Source organism: Mollisia scopiformis (assembly GCF_001500285.1).
Source record: "Mollisia scopiformis unplaced genomic scaffold LY89scaffold_36, whole genome shotgun sequence".
Taxonomy (NCBI): Eukaryota; Fungi; Ascomycota; class Leotiomycetes; order Helotiales; family Mollisiaceae; genus Mollisia; species Mollisia scopiformis.
The window spans coordinates 365003-383845 of record NW_017263616.1 but is presented as its reverse complement, the minus strand read 5'-3'; the positions used below and the strand labels follow the sequence as shown (position 1 = coordinate 383845).

Genomic DNA, 18843 nt, shown 5'->3' with positions numbered 1-18843 from the left:
CTCCCAGCAAAACTCCATATCCTATAAAAAAAATCCACCCATTCCCTCATTCCTACGCCTTCCCACCCTTCTCCTTCTTCTCATCCCCAACAGCAACCAACTCTCCAACCACAAGATACTTCTCATTAAACCTCTCCTCCCACCCGCTCAACGCCTCCATCTCCTCCGGCCCCAACCCACCCAGCGTATCCAACGGCCCCTCCAAATCCTTCGTCAACATATCCTCGTCGAAACTCCCGCACGCCAACCCGCGGCTCGCGTCCCTGCCGGCAAAATTCGCATAGGGACCGCCCGGCCCGTAGAAGTTGCGGCCGGGGGACACGTCGAAGACTTTCCCGCGGACGGAGAGATAGACGGGCATGTTGTTCTCGCCGTTGTAGGGGCGCAGAGTGGGGGGTGTGAAGGTGCGGAACACAATGGGGGGTGGCGTGGGGGAGAGGGCGAGTTTGGGACGGGGCCGGAAGTGGGTGTAGGTTAGGTAGAGGAGGAGGGTGAGGAGGATGCCGTTGATGGGGGTCAGGAGGGTGTGCCTGGGGAGAGGAGAGGTTAGTTGGAGTTGATGGGGAGTATGGTGGGGTTTACTTACGAGGCTGGAACGGCGGGGTTGGATTGTGCTTTTGCGGCTTCTGGTGAGGGTTAGGATTGGGTTTGGTTGTGGAGAGACGGTGGATTGACCTTGTGCCATTCTGTTCTCTACGTAGTCCATTGTGGTGGTTGTGTTCTTGAGTGATGGAGAGTGTCGAGTATTAAGTATAAGCTTCAAGATGTGAGCGGCGCTTTTTGTTCTGTAATCGTTGAATTCGTAATCCCGCAGACGAAGACGAGTTCTTTACTGAAGAATTGGTCGTTTTACGCCCGAGTCTTCTGTAAAATTTGTGTTCGTGGACAGAGAAGGTTTGTGAGATGTCAGATTGTTGCTGGTCAATAAGTTCGAAACTGTTGGAAGCTCTCTCCACATTTCGAAGATGACGGAGTTCCGAGACGCCGATGAACAAGTGTCCGTACACGTGATTGTGAATCGTTCTAAGGCCTCTTTGTTGAGGCAAGTGAATCGTATACAAGGAGAGTGACACTCTGTGATTGTAACAATATGCATCTCTATGATATAGAAATTGAATGGTCCTGATGCTGAAGTACGCACGTGATATGTGCCTCCATCTCTCACCTGCAAACCACTCCAATTCGTCGCCAATCCATAAACCCTCGCGTAGAGATACTTTGGTAGGACTGTCACAAAGACTCGAATCTTACTCACAGCAAGTCTCTGTTATACTAGATTGTATGTTCCTCAAGACACGGGCCATGCCGCTGCTGCAAGACATTTTAGAGGCCGAGGTACTTTTCAGTTAACTTCTTCGCAAAGAGTTCTGATACGGTAGACGCTTGCATGAAACATCTGGGAATGGAGAGTAGAAACCGACTTCCTTCCATAGCTTCTATAATCTACCTTTGATATATGCTTAATTCACGATTGATCGATGTTTGTTGGACACTGCTTCTGAGCTGAAATATCTTCATGCATTGCCTCGGAGCCACTGACGTTCTGAGACAATGCAGGCGGATAGGCTTGGGGGCGTAAGGCCAAGCTTGATACGGATTGAGAGTCGAAATCTTATTGATACCCAAACATCAATTTCCTCAAAAATTGAAGCTCGTGAACAATAACATAATCATCAAAAGATCATGACCCTTTCGTAGACTTTTCATCTATTCAGATTGCTGACCCTCTAAATAACATTGAGGCTATTCTGCAAGTGGATAAGACACTCGAGGACCCTGACGCTAAATTGTGACCTGAAACGAAACATCTCCAGGAGCGCCGTCCTTCATTCGCGCTCAGACAATTGACAGGAACAACAAAATCGTTGGGTGTCGTTGATGCACACGAATTTCAAATCTTTTCTCAAGTGCATTCAGGTACCATCAAGTACCTTTTCTTCTCGTTCTTTTGCCACGCGCGTTTATTGATGATTCTTTTCGTGGTTCTGCTGGTCATGCTTCTCCATTGGTTGCCCTCACATCAACACGGCGACCTTATTGACCTCGAATGACCGCGAATTGTTTACAACCGGATTGTACCACCACAAACTTCACCTCCTCCTCTCGTGACTCCGTCTCGATGTCATTCATTCACTCATTGATTCACAAATCTGGCTTGTGCTAATATATCAATCTACAACACACCTTCAACGTTCTGCTAGCACAGCCTACTTTCGCTCCTTTAAATTACGATTAACGATCTCACGACCATCACGACACGACCTCTCTCACGACCATCCGAGCGCGACTCCTGATATCTGTTGACTGCGCATCTACGCCTGATATACCCAAGATTTTGAAAGTTGGGCACAAGCAATCCACCTTCCAACCGTCGCATCCCCGTGCGCGTCATACGTTCCGAGCTTCAGCATCGCAGACATTGGCAAAATGTGGAAGAGGCTCAATAATCCAAGAGGCAGTCATCCGCCGGCTACTCAAGAACGGGACAGATTCAACGGAAATATGAGCGGAGAACCTGGGTTGGGGATTCATACGGACGAGAGAAGAGCTCCGCCGCGGCCTCCAAGAGAAGATATGGATCCCAGAGGATTACCCCGTCTGCCATAGTAAGTTCTACATATATTCCACGTCCTATACTTTGTTTACCTTCGGATAAACACATTTGAAGCACCGAATGTCCAATTCATGCTCCATCGAAGCAGCAGACTATATGCACTACAATGACCCAGCTAACAACAAAACTCAGTGATCCCAACCCACCCCCTCCTCCCGAACATCGAGACTCCAAATTCAGACCTGCGTCTTCAATCTATTCACAACCCTCCCCCAACCCTGTGGTTACCCGGTTCCAGAACTCGTACGCCAGTTATCCTGAAGAAGAGGTGTCTCCCCCGAGTTCACCGGAGCTTGAAAGACCGTTGGATATCAGGTATGTCGAATCTTTTGCGGATATACCGAGAGCACGCCATGGAGCTGCTTTACCACCCCAAACCTGCGGATAAATTGAGTAGTATTCCAGAAGAATCTGTTTTAGACCTTCGAGTCCTGAGTCAACAACATCCTGCTTTTCCCCTCTACCTCCTCATGTCTGCACCTCATGTTCAGAGACAGATGGTTGCTAACAGTTGCTAGGAGTCAACAGCACGAACCCGACGTCTCTCCCATTGACGAGATGCCTGACGTTTCTCGGCTTGGTTTGGGCAGACCACCGAGTAGACCTGGTTCAAGTTCCAAGCCGTCAAGCAATATTCCTGTCCTCCGCCGAGAGAAGAGACGCAACCAGGTTGCAGCGGCTGCTGAGAATATTGTCCAACGAAAGGAGATCGGTGATGGTCCAAAGGGGAGAATTGCTCGTGATCCTCGATGGGACCCGTATACTGGAGAAATTACAACGAGCGATAGGGGAAAGCCACAATCAGCAAAGCCAGGACAATTTGCAGCTCCCGGACTTCGACCTGTTCATAGGGACACTGGCATTGTCTTGGGAAATGAATCAAGCGTCACTAGCGGAGTCAAAGCACATACATCTTTCGGGGACAGGGTTCGAAAGTTAAAAAGCAACGATACCGGTCCTGGAGAACGACCAGAATGGAGAGGAGCTACAGGTCGACAAACTATTGTTTCTCCTGTCAAGGACCAATTCGACATCCCACCCATCAACATTCCTCGAAAGAGCAGTAAGCGTGTTGCTTCGCCCCATTCTGGAACCCAATCTGGGGCCTCTACCCCTGTGACTATCATCCGATCTGGTGATGGTGAAACGAGCCCTGCATCAACGCATATGCCAGAGCACATCGACCCCACAATACGAACCGTGCTCTCCAATAGTGGCCAGAATAGTCCACGCGTCGTAGAGTCTCCCAGCACCATATCACCGGATCCTGTCGTCGCTCCCCTCTTCTCGTCGACCAGACGTGGAAATACAGATCCTGTACCTGCCTCGAGAGTGGTTCAAACACCAAAGGCCTTCGAGAGGGAAGATACTTTGGCTGGCATTGAACGAAACTTCCGCGAGGCTTTCAAAGGAGTTTCAGTTCCAGAAGTTGAACCATACGAGCAACCACCCTCTCGCTTCAGCGTTACAACCTATGCTCCATCTGAAGCACACAGCACACCTCGACCATCCGCAGATTCTGAACGTCCAGCAATGCCAACTCCCCCTGCATCCTATGCTTTCCAAGAGCCTTCCACGATCCTCGATCGCAAACGCCCCGCCATTAGCGGTTCCCCTTCATCGAACATCTCCCGAAAAGCAGTAAACCCCTCCTCACCGGTATTCATCAGCATGTCTTCCTCCATCGCTCGCAACAAGCGTACATCTACCGCATCCTCCATCTCCAAAACCCTCCCGATGTCCCCAGCTGAAGCAGCGTCCCACGATCTCGTCACACAACTGCAAGCCCAGCTCGACAACCTCGCTCATCGCCGGAATAACATCACAAGAAGCATCCGCCAGATGACGGAGTTGATGCCTAAAGACCACGTTATCTTGACCGAGGAAGTGCGACGCAAGAGAGAAGACGAGAAGAGGAAGGTTGAGATGTTAAGGGAAGAAGAGGCAGACGTCCGGAGAGAAGAACACGATATCGGATTACGGTTACATCGAGCGTGGAAGAGGAGAGATAAGGACGCTGTTTACGAACCAACTGGTCTTTGGGTGAGGAGGGTTACAGGGTGAGTTTTTGTGGTTGGGGAAGACGTGTATTATTGACTCCACGTAGCGTGGGAAGGAATTGGGGGTGGTGATGGTGAGCTGGCGTTTGGTGTTTTGTTGTTATAATTGGAGGCGGGTTGTATCTTGTGTAGTGATTTGTAGATGATACCATTAGCAAGCTTAGCATGGAATTCGGTTTAGATTGCTGTATGTCGCTCAATTGTCTTCGTGCAGCGTGGTGAGAGAGCAGCAAGTGCTGCGTTGTCATTGTTTTTGCTGTCAAGAATTGTCGGACTTACGTTGTCAAATAAAGTATTCCCTCCCTCGGATTCAGATCAAGAGTCTAGGTCAAACTTATATAGAAGCCATAGCACGGATTGTCCCGGCTCACCTCCAGCTTGTTGATTCGTAGAATGCATTCGGAAGAGTCGTGCTAGAAGAGGTGGGCAAGGAGGTGTATATATACCCCTCGCGCGATATCGAATCTTGCACCTCTTTCCCGATCAAGGTGGGCAGGTCAGAGTTGATTCACCGCTACGCATTCTTCAGGATAGCACTCTAAGATATTCACCACATCAATCAGGAATAGTGGAGGATGTGAGGCAAGTGGTGGGGGTGGGTGGGGTATATAAACCCCCCTCTCCTCTCCTGGTCAGCGTACACCAGTCAAAGAGTTCGAAAACAACCCTGAAACAACCTTTGTTCCATTTCTCCTTCCCACGTCACTATCGGGTGGACCCGGTGTCTGTTGATACTTTCTCACTGTGCCGGGGCTGGGATTCTTGTTTATGTTCTTCAGGTTGGATAGAGGAGGGGGAGGGGTTTCGTTGTCGAGTTTGAAATGTTGTCAAGTTGTTGCTATTATTGTTGATGCATTGTCAAGGACGCTCTACTGCCTACCAGTCTTCGTATTCATTCTTTTTCTAGAAATATCAACGAATCCTTCTGTGAGGACAGGGTGCTTCCTTCAACGATCGTTTTGTGGGGGTGTTGAAGATGGCGGTAGAGAGGGGTATATATACCTACTCCCTCCTGATCTCCTGATGCAACTTGGTCGGGGATTCACTCCACACGAAAGGTTGCTGGAAGAGCTGTGGGTTTGATTAGCGGATTCACTACTTCGGAAAGGGAGAGAGGGTATGAAACGCTTGTATAAGAAGGTCAAGCCTCCTCTTCTCTTTTTCCTTACAGCAAGCGGAGTAGGAGAAGGGCAATCCATGTTTGGGATTTGGACTTTGCGCCGGTGTCTGGTGTGTTGTTTTTGAGAGGCTTGGGTTGGAATCGGTATTTTTATTTCAGTTTTCTTGCGCCAGGATTTGAGTATTGTGTTTTTGTTGTCGAGCCTTAGCGCGTTATCGAGGCTTGAATGACTATCATTGTTTTGAGGTTTGGATGCTATATTGTTGGGTACTCTTTACATATGCATCTACAATTTAGACGACAGTTCGTATTCGTTCTTCTGCTTATCCTATTCCCAGTTCCCGGCTTCCGGTCAGACACCATTTCCTATGGACGGAATCGTATCGTGAAGTAAGTGATGGAATCGAAAAGAAAATGAGAAAGAGGGGAAGGCGGTTTTATACCCCCTCCTTACCCTACCTCGGTAGTCTTGCTCAATCTTGAAGAGGTGAATCGATTAAAGCCTCATCCCAAAGAACTTGTACTTGGCAAGAGCTTGAGTGAATCTGTTCTAAACCACACAGCTCTTGGGAGAACTGCAAAACTTCACTAAAGCCAGAGAACCCTGGAGGTATATATAAACCTCCTTGCCCGCAATATCCTTTCTTCAGTTGCACCAGCAAGATTCCACACCTGGGCCTGATATAGTTGCGGATCTCTTGCTGAGTCGTCATATTATTCTATATAAAGCCCATTATCTTAGTTTCTATTGCTTGAAGTATAACGCAAACAGAGCCACGGTTTTTGTTTGTTGCCAAATTTTGAGATTTCGTTGTCAAGTTGTAAATTATTATCACTCTCACTACCTGTCGATGGGTAGAAAGACTTGAAACTAATATTCGGAAAGAGAGAGAGAGCGAACAAAGAATTTCCTCTCATAATCGTCTCTGTAGCGGAGGACAACGCGCAAGTCCTCCGCTCTACCAAAACAATGTCCTCAGACTGTTTTCTGAAGAAAAGAAGGGAGAAAGAGGTCGTTTATATACTTCTTTGGGGGAGAGGAAGGTGGTAAGGATTGTGTGGTTAGGGTAAGACAGCTGGAGCTTGGTGGTGGGGGTGAATTTCCAGGTCTGAAGGTAGTGAGGCTGCGCGTCATTCGCAAGGTGGAAGAAGAAGGGGTAGGATTGGGTATATAAAGACTCTCCCCTCCTTCTCAGCATCTTCTTTTTCGTATTACAATTCACAACAGGGACTCGCGAACTCCTATCTTTGGTGTTTGGATTTGAATCTGGCCGGGGACTCTTGATGAGACGTGCTGTACTTTTATTTAGGCTTGTTTTCTATTTTTCAGCGTGCTTGAGCTTCGAAGCATTTTATGTTATTGTCGACTTTTAGTTCTCTATTGTCAACTTGTGCTTTTTTTATCGCAAGCCCTCGAAATAACATTACTACCACTACCTCCATTTGAGAAAAAAGGTCTTAGATTGTATTCTGAATTGGCGGGGAAGTAAAGCCTGAGGCCTCTCATACTCATCCTTGCAGCGAAGAGCAACATACACAAGTCCATGTTCTGCCAATATGACCTTCTCTATTTGTTATAGAACTCAATGGAAGTGGCACCAAGGAGTTTATATACTTCTTCCGAAGAGAGATTGCAGGTGACGAGTGAAGAAGAGTAGTAGAGCAGAGGGATGGTGAATTTTTCGGCTGGTTCAAGGCTGTGTGTGATTTGAGAAGTGGAGACGAGTAAATATAAAAGCACTTATCCTTCTCAAACTTTATCCTTATCGAACATTTTTGGTTCTCTTGTGGATTTGAGTCGCTGCCTTGAAAGACTCGAGGTACTTGTTGGAAACCATTCAACATATCGTATTACATGATAGATTAGAAAGTTCGCAAATGTAGAGAGCAGGGGTATCTTTGTTGTCGAGATTCTGTGTTTGTCAAATGTTTAGGTTTTGTTGTCAAGACCATCAGACGTCACATCGTGTAGAAATATAGAGTGGAGAGCAGACAGCAAGAGCAAATCCTTAATTACACCTCTTATCTATCAGCAAGTGCCTCTAAGGTATCTGACTTTGAGTGTGTAGAGCATACAGTTGTCAAAGTTTGAAAGATGGGCATTTATATGTGTGGAGAGGACGCGTATGAGAGGCTGGTGTTCCCTTTAGTACGTGAATTTGTTGGTGCGGATCATGCCACGGTCTCCGACATCAAAGTAGCGAATATCTCCTCAGCTAGATACTGCGATGCCTCAATGCTGTTCGCCGATTAGAAGAAGAAAGGAGCGGCCGCGTAACCCGCTCTTTTATACTTCTTGGTTGTGGGAAGAGGGAAGAAGTCTCATCTACTTAGCTCTAACACAATGAGGTCGTCGGGTCACAGACTAAGAGTGAATGCAAACATTCTAGCCTAGTCTCAAATATGTCACAACGAGGCGATGAGGCGCCAAGGTATAAATAATCGGGGTCGGCCTTTGTTTTTTCCTTCCCGACAAAGTGCAACATACAAAGCGAAGCAAACAGGAATGGCCCAATGCCAGTTGGGGTTGAGCTGGGAGCCTGGTCATGGGGACGATTAAATGGCGTTGTTTTTCTTGTCGGTTTTTACTGTTTCTTTTCGTTGGAAGAATGGACCTTAGGGTTGCTTGAGACGAGAAAGAGTCTTTTGCTGTCAAGCTTTGAGCTGTTGTCAATATACTACGGTGTCTGTTAAGCAGGAGGGAAAGCTTGCACACAAAGAAGTTGACATATGCTAGTTGTCTACAAATCAACATCTCCCTCTTTCCTCCCAACCAGGAACTCACGCAAGCTCCCGCACTAGCTCTCATATTCCGGTAGATCTCCTTCCACGTCCTCCTTTGCCTTTTGGTCTTGACACTGTCGGTATCGGAGTCTTTTTTATAGTTTCTCCGGAGCAGCGGAGCGGAGCGGCGAGCGGACTTCGAGAAGAAGATTGGAGCTTCTGTCAATAAGTGGGTGAATTTGTTGGTCTCAGGTTATATCTGATTCACTACTTCTTTAAGGGAAACAGAGAGTTTCCAGTGGTCAAGTTGTGGATATATAACCCCCTTCCTCCCCCCGCCTCCTCCTTTTTTTTTTTTATCAAACTAAGTCCAAGCAATTACGATGCCAGACAAAGGAGTTTGGTTTTGAGCCGGGCTACACGTCTTCTCTTGATTTTCTTGCTTTATGCTACGTTTCTCTTCCTATTCTTCGCCGAGGTGGGGGTGCAGGACATAGGAAGGTACGGGAATGCTGTTGTCAAGATTAAATCTGTTGCCATTCTTTCAGTTCTTTCCTTCTCCCAATCAAGATAATGAGACAAACCATACATGCAACGACCTGGAAGAGCTGCAATCTGGCTCTTTTCATTGGAAGTCGCAAGATCTCCCGGAGTCCCGTGGAAGTGCACCCCAAGCGCCGTTGCAATGTCTTGAACGTCTTCTTTGGAATGGAAACTGGACGTTTATTATGTATTCGAAATCAAACAGTGAGAGAAAGAAAACGAGTAAGTTGAACTCGACTTGAGTAGGTGAATCTAATTCCCGAGCTTTGCTACGGAGTCATCATTGCTTTCTGTAGGAGTCATCACGCCATGCGGAGCTCAAGTGTGGGTGGTATGTAAGCCGGTTCCCCCTATTCTTCATCAACAATAACTTACTAGGCCAACTCATGGCCCCAGTATATGGAGGTGACGCAGGTCTCGATGTGCCACAGGGGTTACTTACACGACATTATTTGATTGTTTGAAAATGTGATACTTACCAGTGTTGTTGCTATTGCTGGACACATGTGATGGTGACCTGTAGCATAGACGTGGTGTCAAGATTTCGATTATTGCTAACTTTTTCTTTCTGTTTTCCGATTTTGTGGTCACTGATTCAAACAGGAATGAATGTCTAGATAATTTCTACGACTTTTCAATGCTAAGAGTCGTAGAATTTAAAGTTTATTACAGTTACGATTTGAGGCCGGGTCTCTCGATTGGGTCGCAAACGCGGTCAAAATAGTCGCGGAGATCCACCGACGTGGGAATACCGTTTCGCAGCAGAGCGTCTCTAAATCTGCGATAGCAGGGCTCGCTCGAGGGTCTTGAGTTGTTAGCAGCTCCTGGCGATGAGCTGACTTGCCTGATATATCTCACGATCTTTGAGCCTTAAAAATCATCTGATTCTGAAACGACTTCACCAAGTGGTACTTATTAAACTAGCCAAAGAGATTGAAGTATTTCATGAACTCGGAGAAAATCCTCATTAGCATTGTATTTTTTGCTCTTCAATTATTGTCAACTTCATTATGGTTGTCAACATCTTACATCAATCATTGTATCTGAAGGACAGCGCAGATACTAGCTTGTACGTATAACACATCTCGACATGAAGCGGCAACGTACAGAGAGCCAGCAAAGTAGTAGTTGAGATATGCTGTATCACTGTTTGTACTATAAGAGAATCAAAGGAGGAGGAAGTTTATATACTCATAAGAAAAATAGAGAGCAGAAGCCGAGTTCGATTCACGTTCACAGCGAACATACTATCTCAGGCAGGATCTATTATTCGCCACTCTGAAAGCTGTTCTCAACGAATATTGAATCTTCGCTCGATTGAGAAGCAAAACTTTCCCCCTCAACTAAGAAGTATATATCGCGGTAAGACGGCTGCTCTACAGAGATTTCTCTGTGCAGATTTTGATGAAACGGGAGAAGGTCCGGATTTGTTCCTTGCCGGGAGTGCATGAATTATGAAAAGCGGAGATGATGTTGTCAAGTCTTTGGTTGTTGTTGTCTATATTGGCCGCATGAACATGAGACAAAAGAGCTGAGGTCGTAGTGGAAGTGGATAGACGGCAAGCATCTAGCTCTGTCTATTGTTTTAACGTGGGGCAGGGTGGTCTTACATCGGGAAATCAATTCCTGGTAGGAGGTCTTTTGGTGAAGTGGTTCAACAAGAAGACATTCGCTATCGTTTTTTGACACCACGGTCATTATAACTTTCACAGTTGAGTAGTTGCGAATGCTCAGACGTTCTGCGGGAAGATGCTACTTTGGACGTCTACGCCATATCCTCTGATACTGCTTCCTGCAATCATGGTTTGTAGAGGAAGCGTAGCCTAGTACATACAGTGTGATAAAAGGATTTTCCAGTGTCAATTGAGTCACAACGCTATGTGTATTGAGATTAGGTAACTAGTAAATCGAGTTGATTCTATCTGCAGTACTTACTTAGGTAAATAAAGTGAAGCTCGGCAGGGTGAGAAGTGGACGGAAATATGTATACTAGTCACGTTCCTCTCTACTTTGTTTTCGGTTACAAGATTAATATGCAGGAAATAAGGATAGTTAACTAATATTACTGGGCATGTTATTGACATGTCAAGGGGCAGTGAAGGAGAGTGGGGGGTCTTTGTTGTCAAGTTCCTGCTGTTGTCAAGAGATCTAGATGGGAGATATAAAATGCGTTGTATGTGTAAGGACACGCATTGCTGTCGCCATAAACAGTTTCACCCTCTTGATCATATTTGTAAGTATAAAACGCCGGGAGTACCGGCTCCCTCGCACATCAGCGCACTGCGGCGCTAGTCACCCGTTGTTTAGGTATCGATGCTGTGCTGGAAAGAGAGGGCAAGGAGTTTATATACTTATTTTAGAGGAGAATCAGGGAGTCAAATAAGCCTGGATCACTCTCGAGACTTAAGTGGGTCGAATGGTAATCTTATATTCAAGTCTTGACGTTAGAGAAAGTGAGTATAAGAAAGAGAGGAAAAAGGGCAAGGAGGGAAATAGGAAAGTGAATGAGGTTATTTGATACTCAGCACGAATCAAATCAAGATTGTTTCCCAGGCTTGCGAATTGAGTTGTGGTACCTCCAATTATGAAGCTGCTAATCTTGCACGTGCACAGTGTCTTTGAACATATATGCCCCAGATCGTCGAAGGAATAAAAAATACAAGTCAAGCAAATCTTCTTGATCCATTCAACATCCAAACAATCAAAGGTTAGCAAGCTCCTGGATGCCATCTCCTTATGATGCTTTCCCAGCAGCTAGTATATCGTCAATAATATCTACTATTTCCTTCGTCGCAGTCAGATTTGGACAGTGGCCCGTATCCAGCTCAGCCGTATAGACCTTCTTTCCCTCGCGCTCCAGATTCTCGACCATCGATTTCTGGTAATCGAGTGGTACCGTCATATCCTGCATCGTATATATATAAGCTACTGGAATGTCTTTCCATGCAGGTGTATTGGTCAACTCTTGATACATCCCATTCCCATTCCAACGCACCAGTGTTGAGACATAAGCTTCCACCTCGTTCTCATCAACACCTGGACCAACAAGCAACAGCTTCGGATCGCGACTGACACAGCTCATGTCTTCAGCGAAATCAAAAGCCAGGGGCATGAGATGTTCATGACCAAACTCTTTGACTTTATCAATCATGGATCCACCTTTCGGAAGCGCAAAAGCACTCATATAAATAAAATAGGAGATGCCACCAATCAAGCCTTTCTGGGAGCGAGTATTTTGTCCGAGGCCGTGGAGAGCGTTGGTACCAACTTGGCCATCATATGAGTGCATGATCACGACGACAATGCGCCCAGCGTCGACCAGTCTCTCGACGTACTCGCGGACTACGGTGGTGTCGGTAAACAGGTCGGCATTAGGAGGTCGTGTTTGGTTAGTTGAAGGAAGGGAGGGCACGTGGATTTCGTAGCCCGCGGACTTGAGAGCGTTGGTGAGCTTGGAGTAGGAGGCAGGAACGTGCCAGCCTCCGCCGACGAGGACAAGAGTTGCTTTGGTCGAGGTCATTGTTATCCTTAGGTAGCAATCAGATGTTTGGATGCGGCAATCGGGGTAAGTAAGATAATGGTCATCTGGATTTTAAGAACGTTCGTCTGCGAATGGAGGAAATTCACAATCTTATATATTTTAGTGTGTGAAGAGGGTGAATTTTGTCTGAATCTTTTGTTGGGTATATGTTGGCTTGGGTAATGTGGTGCTCAACCAACACTGCAGTTGTCAGACGCCATTTTGCCTCTATGCTAATCGTGTACCTAGAGGATAAGCACTAAAATTCCACTCCTAGCACCACCTTTTGGTCTGTCTTAGCGATAACGTTAAAAAGTAGTAACACAATTATTTTAACTTTGAAAATTACTCAATTGATAGATTAATTTATTATCATATTGGTACGAGTTTTTATGTTAAATTAATTATATAATTTATGATTTATGGCTAGGATGGATGCATTAAAAAGCGGTAGCTAAATTTTATTCAAACACCACTTATTTAGCTGAATAGCGCTACTACCCAGAACTTTTCTACTGCATAAAGCCAACTTAATGGAGACGCCATTTCAAAGTATATTTAAATGTAAAACAGGTAGAATGATTGTGGAGTACTTCGTTTGCTGACGCTCTAAAATACTGATAAGTAAAGACTGACTCATGGCAGTTTCATCCTACCCAAACACTCTCCTCCGGCAACTGGACCGTATGGAAGCTGCAACAGAAGACACTACTTAATTACACTCTTACGAAAATAGCACCCTAACTTCCCAGTGCGACAGACGTTAATACTTCCGGCCAAATTCTTCCGTCTGGCAGAACATTGAATGGTGAAGATTGAATGGTGAACCCTTTCCAGAGTAGAACAGTTCGATAAGCTGTTGTCTGCCCTCCCAAGTTGTTATTCCGTTCCAGCTTATAAGCCGGTGGGCCTCAATTTCCCAATAAGGACTTTGGTGTCCCGGTTTACACTAAACTTTTGGCTAGTGGGAGCGTGGGGAGTAAAAAGTGGTCCGCACGGACGATTGAATTAGCAATTTAAACGTCTCTTCGCTTCCAGAATTCCCATCTACCTATTTATGCCCTTGCCCAACATCTCTATTCTTGACGCGGAAAACAAAAAGCACCTCGTCGTCCGCCTCAACTATATTTTCTATCCCGATTTCTAAAAGGGAATTCACCAGCACACATGAGAAAACTTCATCTCATCTCAGCCACATACATCACACGGGATGGCACCCTTCCCAGCCTGGATGGGCGGATTCCCCTAAAGGTCCTCTTCTGGTTCATCACCATCATCAACCTCTAAATCAACCATAATAATTCACATCGGACAATTGGAAACCACCTCTTCACGCTCTATCCTCCGCCGCCGCTCCCCGAGTTCTCCATTCGGGTATTTTAAAGACATTAATGTGCAGAACACATACCACTTTGACCCCGATCATTAAAGAACAACTCACTCTCCCATTTACACCTACAACCGTACTTACTATGCTCCAAAACCAAATCCAAAACTAGCGACTCCAATGACTGAATTAACTAAGTTTTTCTAGCGGGAATGGAAGTGCATAAATCGAGGACGGTTAATGCAGTCCAGGATTGCGGCATTTATTTCGGGTCCAGTGTTAGTTATTGGGTCGGTTGTTTTGCTGAGTTCGTTCTTGGAGCGTAGAGACAGAAGGAGGAGTGAGACGCAAAGGGCTGCAGAGAAGGAAGGGGAAGATTGGGGCGATGGATTTCAGTAGAGGATCCAACCGAATTCGAGACTCGAAATACATTTCTCTTCTCTACACCTACAATCACCGAACACTAATTATAGCTTCTATCATTCAAAATTGAGCTCTGCCTGATCTAGATCTGCGTATTCTTGTCTAGCTCTTTTAGCAATCTCCTCCTCGGTCCTTAGTGGTCGATTCTTAACTCTTCTGGGCCCCGTACCGTTATGTTGTCACAGCCTTCTCCCTTTTACTCCCACAATAACAATTCTTCTCCCGGAATCCCCACATCCCCACTGAGAACGAAATCCATTGTGTACTCATCGCGAAATGTATATTGTGCGCCCGTTGATGCCTGAATACCCCAGGATAGCTATTTGTAGTTGGCAACTGCGGCAGATGTCTGAGATGCGAGGACAGATTGCTGAGTGAGAAGCTTCTTCAGCAGGACCCTATGAACTGTGGGAGGCGGGGGTTTTGACTCTGGTTAGATATGGATCGAGAACATCGTTTGGGAGGACCAAGAAGACGTAAACCCAAGCCGGCGGCCCGAACTGCCTAGGGGTTTTCGTATCGAAAGGGCGAGACAATAGAAAAGAGAAATGGATACGATGAACACGCATGTTAACTTTCAAGCATGAGTATGGCGCCTAACTTTTGATGAGTGTCAAACATAAACAATACTTCCGTCATCCTTCCTGTGTTATTCGCTGCGCTGCCATCAGGATTGTGTTGGTTCGTTGATAATGTGGTCCACGAGTCCCACAAATCTAATAGCAACTCATGAAATTCGATCTGTAAATGTCAGCACTTCCAAATTCTTCCGCCGGTACTGATGATTCAATAGCTTCTCCACAGAACGAAACTTCCTCCCACCTACGAGACCTACTTCGTTCGCCGCCCATAACCACACGGCTTATGGAAAGAGAAGGAAAAAAGACCCCACTGCAAACAATCGCCAGGATTGCCAGCTTCATTATCTCAATAATTTACCCCTACAACCGGTTGCAGCTGTTATCAAGACACTGCTGAGCTGTGATGCAGTGTTGAGGCAAAGACTCCGGACACCCTTATGACTCTTGTCATCTTCGTGACTTTGACCGCCAACACTTTTCGGTGAGCAAAAACCTGTGTTGAACTCTTCGAACGATAGCGATGCGATCCGGGCTGTTGGAACAATGACATTTTGCAGTCAGATGGGTTGATGGGGACCACATTCAATTTTGCTTTAGCTGCGGTCTTTCATCACTCATCACTGTCAGAAATCCAATGTTTTTCGAAAATGCGGGTTGTAGGATGAATATCGGTTGGATTTCGGCTGAGTCTCTACGAAAACAAAAACCAAGATGAACTAGAAGATGAACTAGACAAGACATAGAAAGAGGAATTTGTAGGCAAGATACGATGCGGAAAAGATGGATATGGTTTGATGGATACTGTGCAGTGTTTGGCCATGGCAAGGAGATAGGACGTATAGTATTTGGAAAGAAAAGGTAGGAGGGAAGGGGTGCGAAGAGAGAATCAAAAACCAGGGGGTTCCCAGGCGTGCTGCCTTTGGAATCTCAGGGCGATGATTAGTCCGAGAGAGGAGAGAATCTTTGGATTGCGGCACCTCAAATCTCAAAGGCTAAGCATTTTTTTTTGGGTCTCGGAACGAATTTAGCTTAGCGGACAAGTTTAGCGAAGCCGAAAAGCACCCGGGCAAAAAATGCTCATGAAACATGATGCATATACTCCAAAAACACTTAAAATGGCAAAAGTCTACTCCAAATCTCGCGCCGACCCAGACGGGACTCGAACCCGCAGTCTTCGGCAGATTCCAGGAGTGCCGGAAGCCGACGCCTTACCATTCTATCGTTTGTTAGCGTTTGGTGGAAAACACGTAGATATGAAGCACTCACAGGCCACCAGGCCGAAAATTTCGGTTACGTGATTTCCGAAAATTTCGTTATTTAACATAATAGAGCATGCCCAAAAGGATAGAAAAACTTTGGCCCACTTAGAAGGTCACATGGTACGGAAGTAAACCTTTCATATTTGGCGCAATAAAAACTCGTTTACTAACGACGGAAAAACACTTATGAGAACCGTTGGGCAACTCTAGATGATCTCACACGAAGAACTATGGTTTATGCGAGAAGTCTGTGGCTGGTGATGCCCATTTCCGTTTAGCGATTTGCCCCTTTTGCTAACCGAGCATCCCATAGCCCCTTTCCCTTGATTTACCTAGGTATTGATCTTCAATTCCTTGCATCTCTGTTGTCTTAATATGATTTTCTTCTCTGATCGTCCCACAGCCATCTATATACAGATTTCTGCCTGAGTTGCAAATCCATTAGCCATAAAGTTCAGCTTGCGTTTTCTCAACTGTAGCCTCAATTCTCAGGCAACAGTAATGCATCATCACTGAAACATTACCTAAAATCCATCCCACCTTCCCATACATCACTCAAGCCTCCTCAACACTGGCATGACTCCGCAGATGCGTTTCACGAACAGCTGATAGGTACAATCAAATGCGTCTCTTCTCATTGGCCGCCATTCGGTAACGTTACTGTTACAGGAACTTGCACGTTGCAATCCTGGTCGCGGGGTCAGCAGCAGCATGGTGGGGTGTCCTGGAGAGCTCCCTGAGTATATATAGATCGAATTGACTGTTATCAGATCCATATCCAAGCGCGCGATCATGGCACCACACGCAGATTCTCCAACAGTCCCCGATGAGGCTGATCGTCTTCCAGCTGTCCCTCGCCCTGCCATGTCCCAGAATCCTCCACGAATCCTCATCATCGGTGCTGGCTCTCGAGGTTTCGCATATGCCAGAGCTACCAAAGAGTCGACAAATGGCATCGTGGTCGCAGTTGCAGAGACCATCGCATCCAAACGAAAGCGGATGGGCGAGATGTATATCTGGGGCAAAGCTGGTCCAGCGGATGGACAACAGTTTGAGAATTGGAAGCAATTTGCTGCCTGGGAACAGGAGAGACGCACAAAAGCCTCGCATGGCGAGGATGTACCTGAAGGGGTAGATGCTGTTTTCATCTGTGTACTTGATGAGATGCATAAGGAGGTCATACTTGGACTGGCACCCTTGGGTCTCCATATTATGTGCGAGAAGCCGTTGGCTACGACTTTGGATGACTGCGTCTCGATATACAAAGCGATGCTGCCAAACCTTCCTGACACAACACCATCTAAGATATTCGGCATAGGCCATGTCTTGAGGTATAGCCCTCATAACATGTTGCTTCGAAAACTGCTACTTGAAGACAAGGTGATTGGGGAAATTATGTCCATCAATCATACAGAGCCGGTAGGATGGTGGCACTTCACGCACAGCTACGTCAGGTAAGATATGCCCAGTCCATGCCAGCAGGACTTATACTGATCATCTGCAGGGGCAATTGGCGCAAAGAATCTACAACAGCTCCCTCTCTTCTCACGAAATCCTGCCATGACATAGACCTGCTCCTTTGGATCATGTGCTCCCCTCCACCAGGCTCAACCAAGCCAGCACACATTCCCACACAGCTCAGCTCTACAGGAGCTTTGCAATATTTCAATCAGACGCGCAAGCCGACCGCCGCAGGTGATGCTACGAATTGCCTCTCATGTCCTATTGAGGAATCATGCAAATACTCTGCGAAGAAGATATACCTTGGAGCGCAGCACAAAGGTCTTGGCTCTGGAAACGCCCACTGGCCGGTGGACATCGTGGTCAATGACATTGAGGAATGTATAACTCAGAGCGGTAAAGCTGCAGGCCAAGCCGCTGTCATGTCAAAGCTCGAAGAAAATTATACAAACCACACTCCAACTTCGGAAGTATCATCCAAGAACTGGTTTGGCCGTTGTGTCTACGAGTCAGACAACGATGTCTGTGATGACCAAGTGGTGACCATGAAATGGGAAAATGAACCACTTCCTGGCGAAACTGACAAAGAAAAAGCTCTTGCTGGTCGAGGTGCGAAGACGGCTGTATTTCATATGGTTGCTCACACTAAGAAGATCTGCGAAAGGTACAGTCATATATATGGCTGCGATGGTGAGATCTACGCAGATAGTGAGAATATCACAGTTGAGAACTTCATCACGGGTGAGAAGACGATTTACAAGCCTCACATCGCTAAAGGCGGTCATGGTGGTGGTGATGATGGTCTTGCAAGGCAATTCATCCTTGCTGTCGATGCTGTGAAGAACCACGGAGTTAGTGCTGAAGAAGCACAGAGAGTCCATGTTGGCTGCAGCTTGGAAGAAGTAATCAGGAGTCATGCAATGGTATTCGCTGCAGAACACGCGAGGTTAGGCAAGCAAGTGGTTGACTTTCCTCAGTGGTGGAGCAAAGAAGTTGAAGCCAATCTTGTGAAGGTTTGATGGTACCCAATTAAAGGCGAACAGCTTGATAGTCACATTTTGAAATGCAGTTTTTCATCCCCGAGGTGCTCACCTCTGCTTCGATCACATGCCAGTGCATTGTCTATTTAGTTGGCTTGGTTTGATAATCTGCTCCAAGTGTCTGACTGCTGTGTGAACATCACTCGGTCCGTAAGAGTAAGCTTACCGACT

General features: G+C 46.3%; 4 protein-coding genes across 4 annotated transcripts; 2 read left to right on the top strand and 2 right to left on the bottom strand.

Annotated features, from left to right (window-relative positions):
- Window positions 1-52: 52 nt before the first annotated feature.
- On the bottom strand, window positions 53-706 carry LY89DRAFT_742816 (cytochrome b5; the record flags this gene model as incomplete). Its single annotated transcript, XM_018220879.1, has 3 exons — window positions 53-530; window positions 587-626; window positions 676-706. The coding sequence occupies 3 exons, from the start codon at window positions 704-706 to the stop codon at window positions 53-55; spliced, it is 549 nt and encodes a 182-aa protein (XP_018061942.1).
- Window positions 707-2427: 1721 nt separating this feature from the next.
- Window positions 2428-4678, top strand: LY89DRAFT_702357 (uncharacterized protein; the record flags this gene model as incomplete). The annotated part of the gene is made up of 3 exons (XM_018217247.1): window positions 2428-2606; window positions 2747-2929; window positions 3133-4678. The coding sequence occupies 3 exons, from the start codon at window positions 2428-2430 to the stop codon at window positions 4676-4678; spliced, it is 1908 nt and encodes a 635-aa protein (XP_018061941.1).
- Window positions 4679-11692: 7014 nt separating this feature from the next.
- Window positions 11693-12641, bottom strand: LY89DRAFT_766250 (alpha/beta-hydrolase). The gene has a single exon (XM_018221718.1). The coding sequence runs from the start codon at window positions 12579-12581 to the stop codon at window positions 11796-11798; it is 786 nt and encodes a 261-aa protein (XP_018061940.1). The 5' UTR covers window positions 12582-12641; the 3' UTR covers window positions 11693-11795.
- Window positions 12642-17035: 4394 nt separating this feature from the next.
- LY89DRAFT_601382 (NAD(P)-binding protein) lies at window positions 17036-18651 on the top strand (the record flags this gene model as incomplete). Its single annotated transcript, XM_018210195.1, has 2 exons — window positions 17036-17625; window positions 17676-18651. The coding sequence occupies 2 exons, from the start codon at window positions 17036-17038 to the stop codon at window positions 18649-18651; spliced, it is 1566 nt and encodes a 521-aa protein (XP_018061939.1).
- Between the last annotated feature and the right edge of the window lie 192 nt (window positions 18652-18843).

Coding starts and splice junctions, on each gene's coding strand:
- LY89DRAFT_766250 (XM_018221718.1), bottom strand. CDS start 12,581: ATGACCTCGACCAAAGCAACTCTTGTCCTCGTCGGCGGAGGCTGGCAC.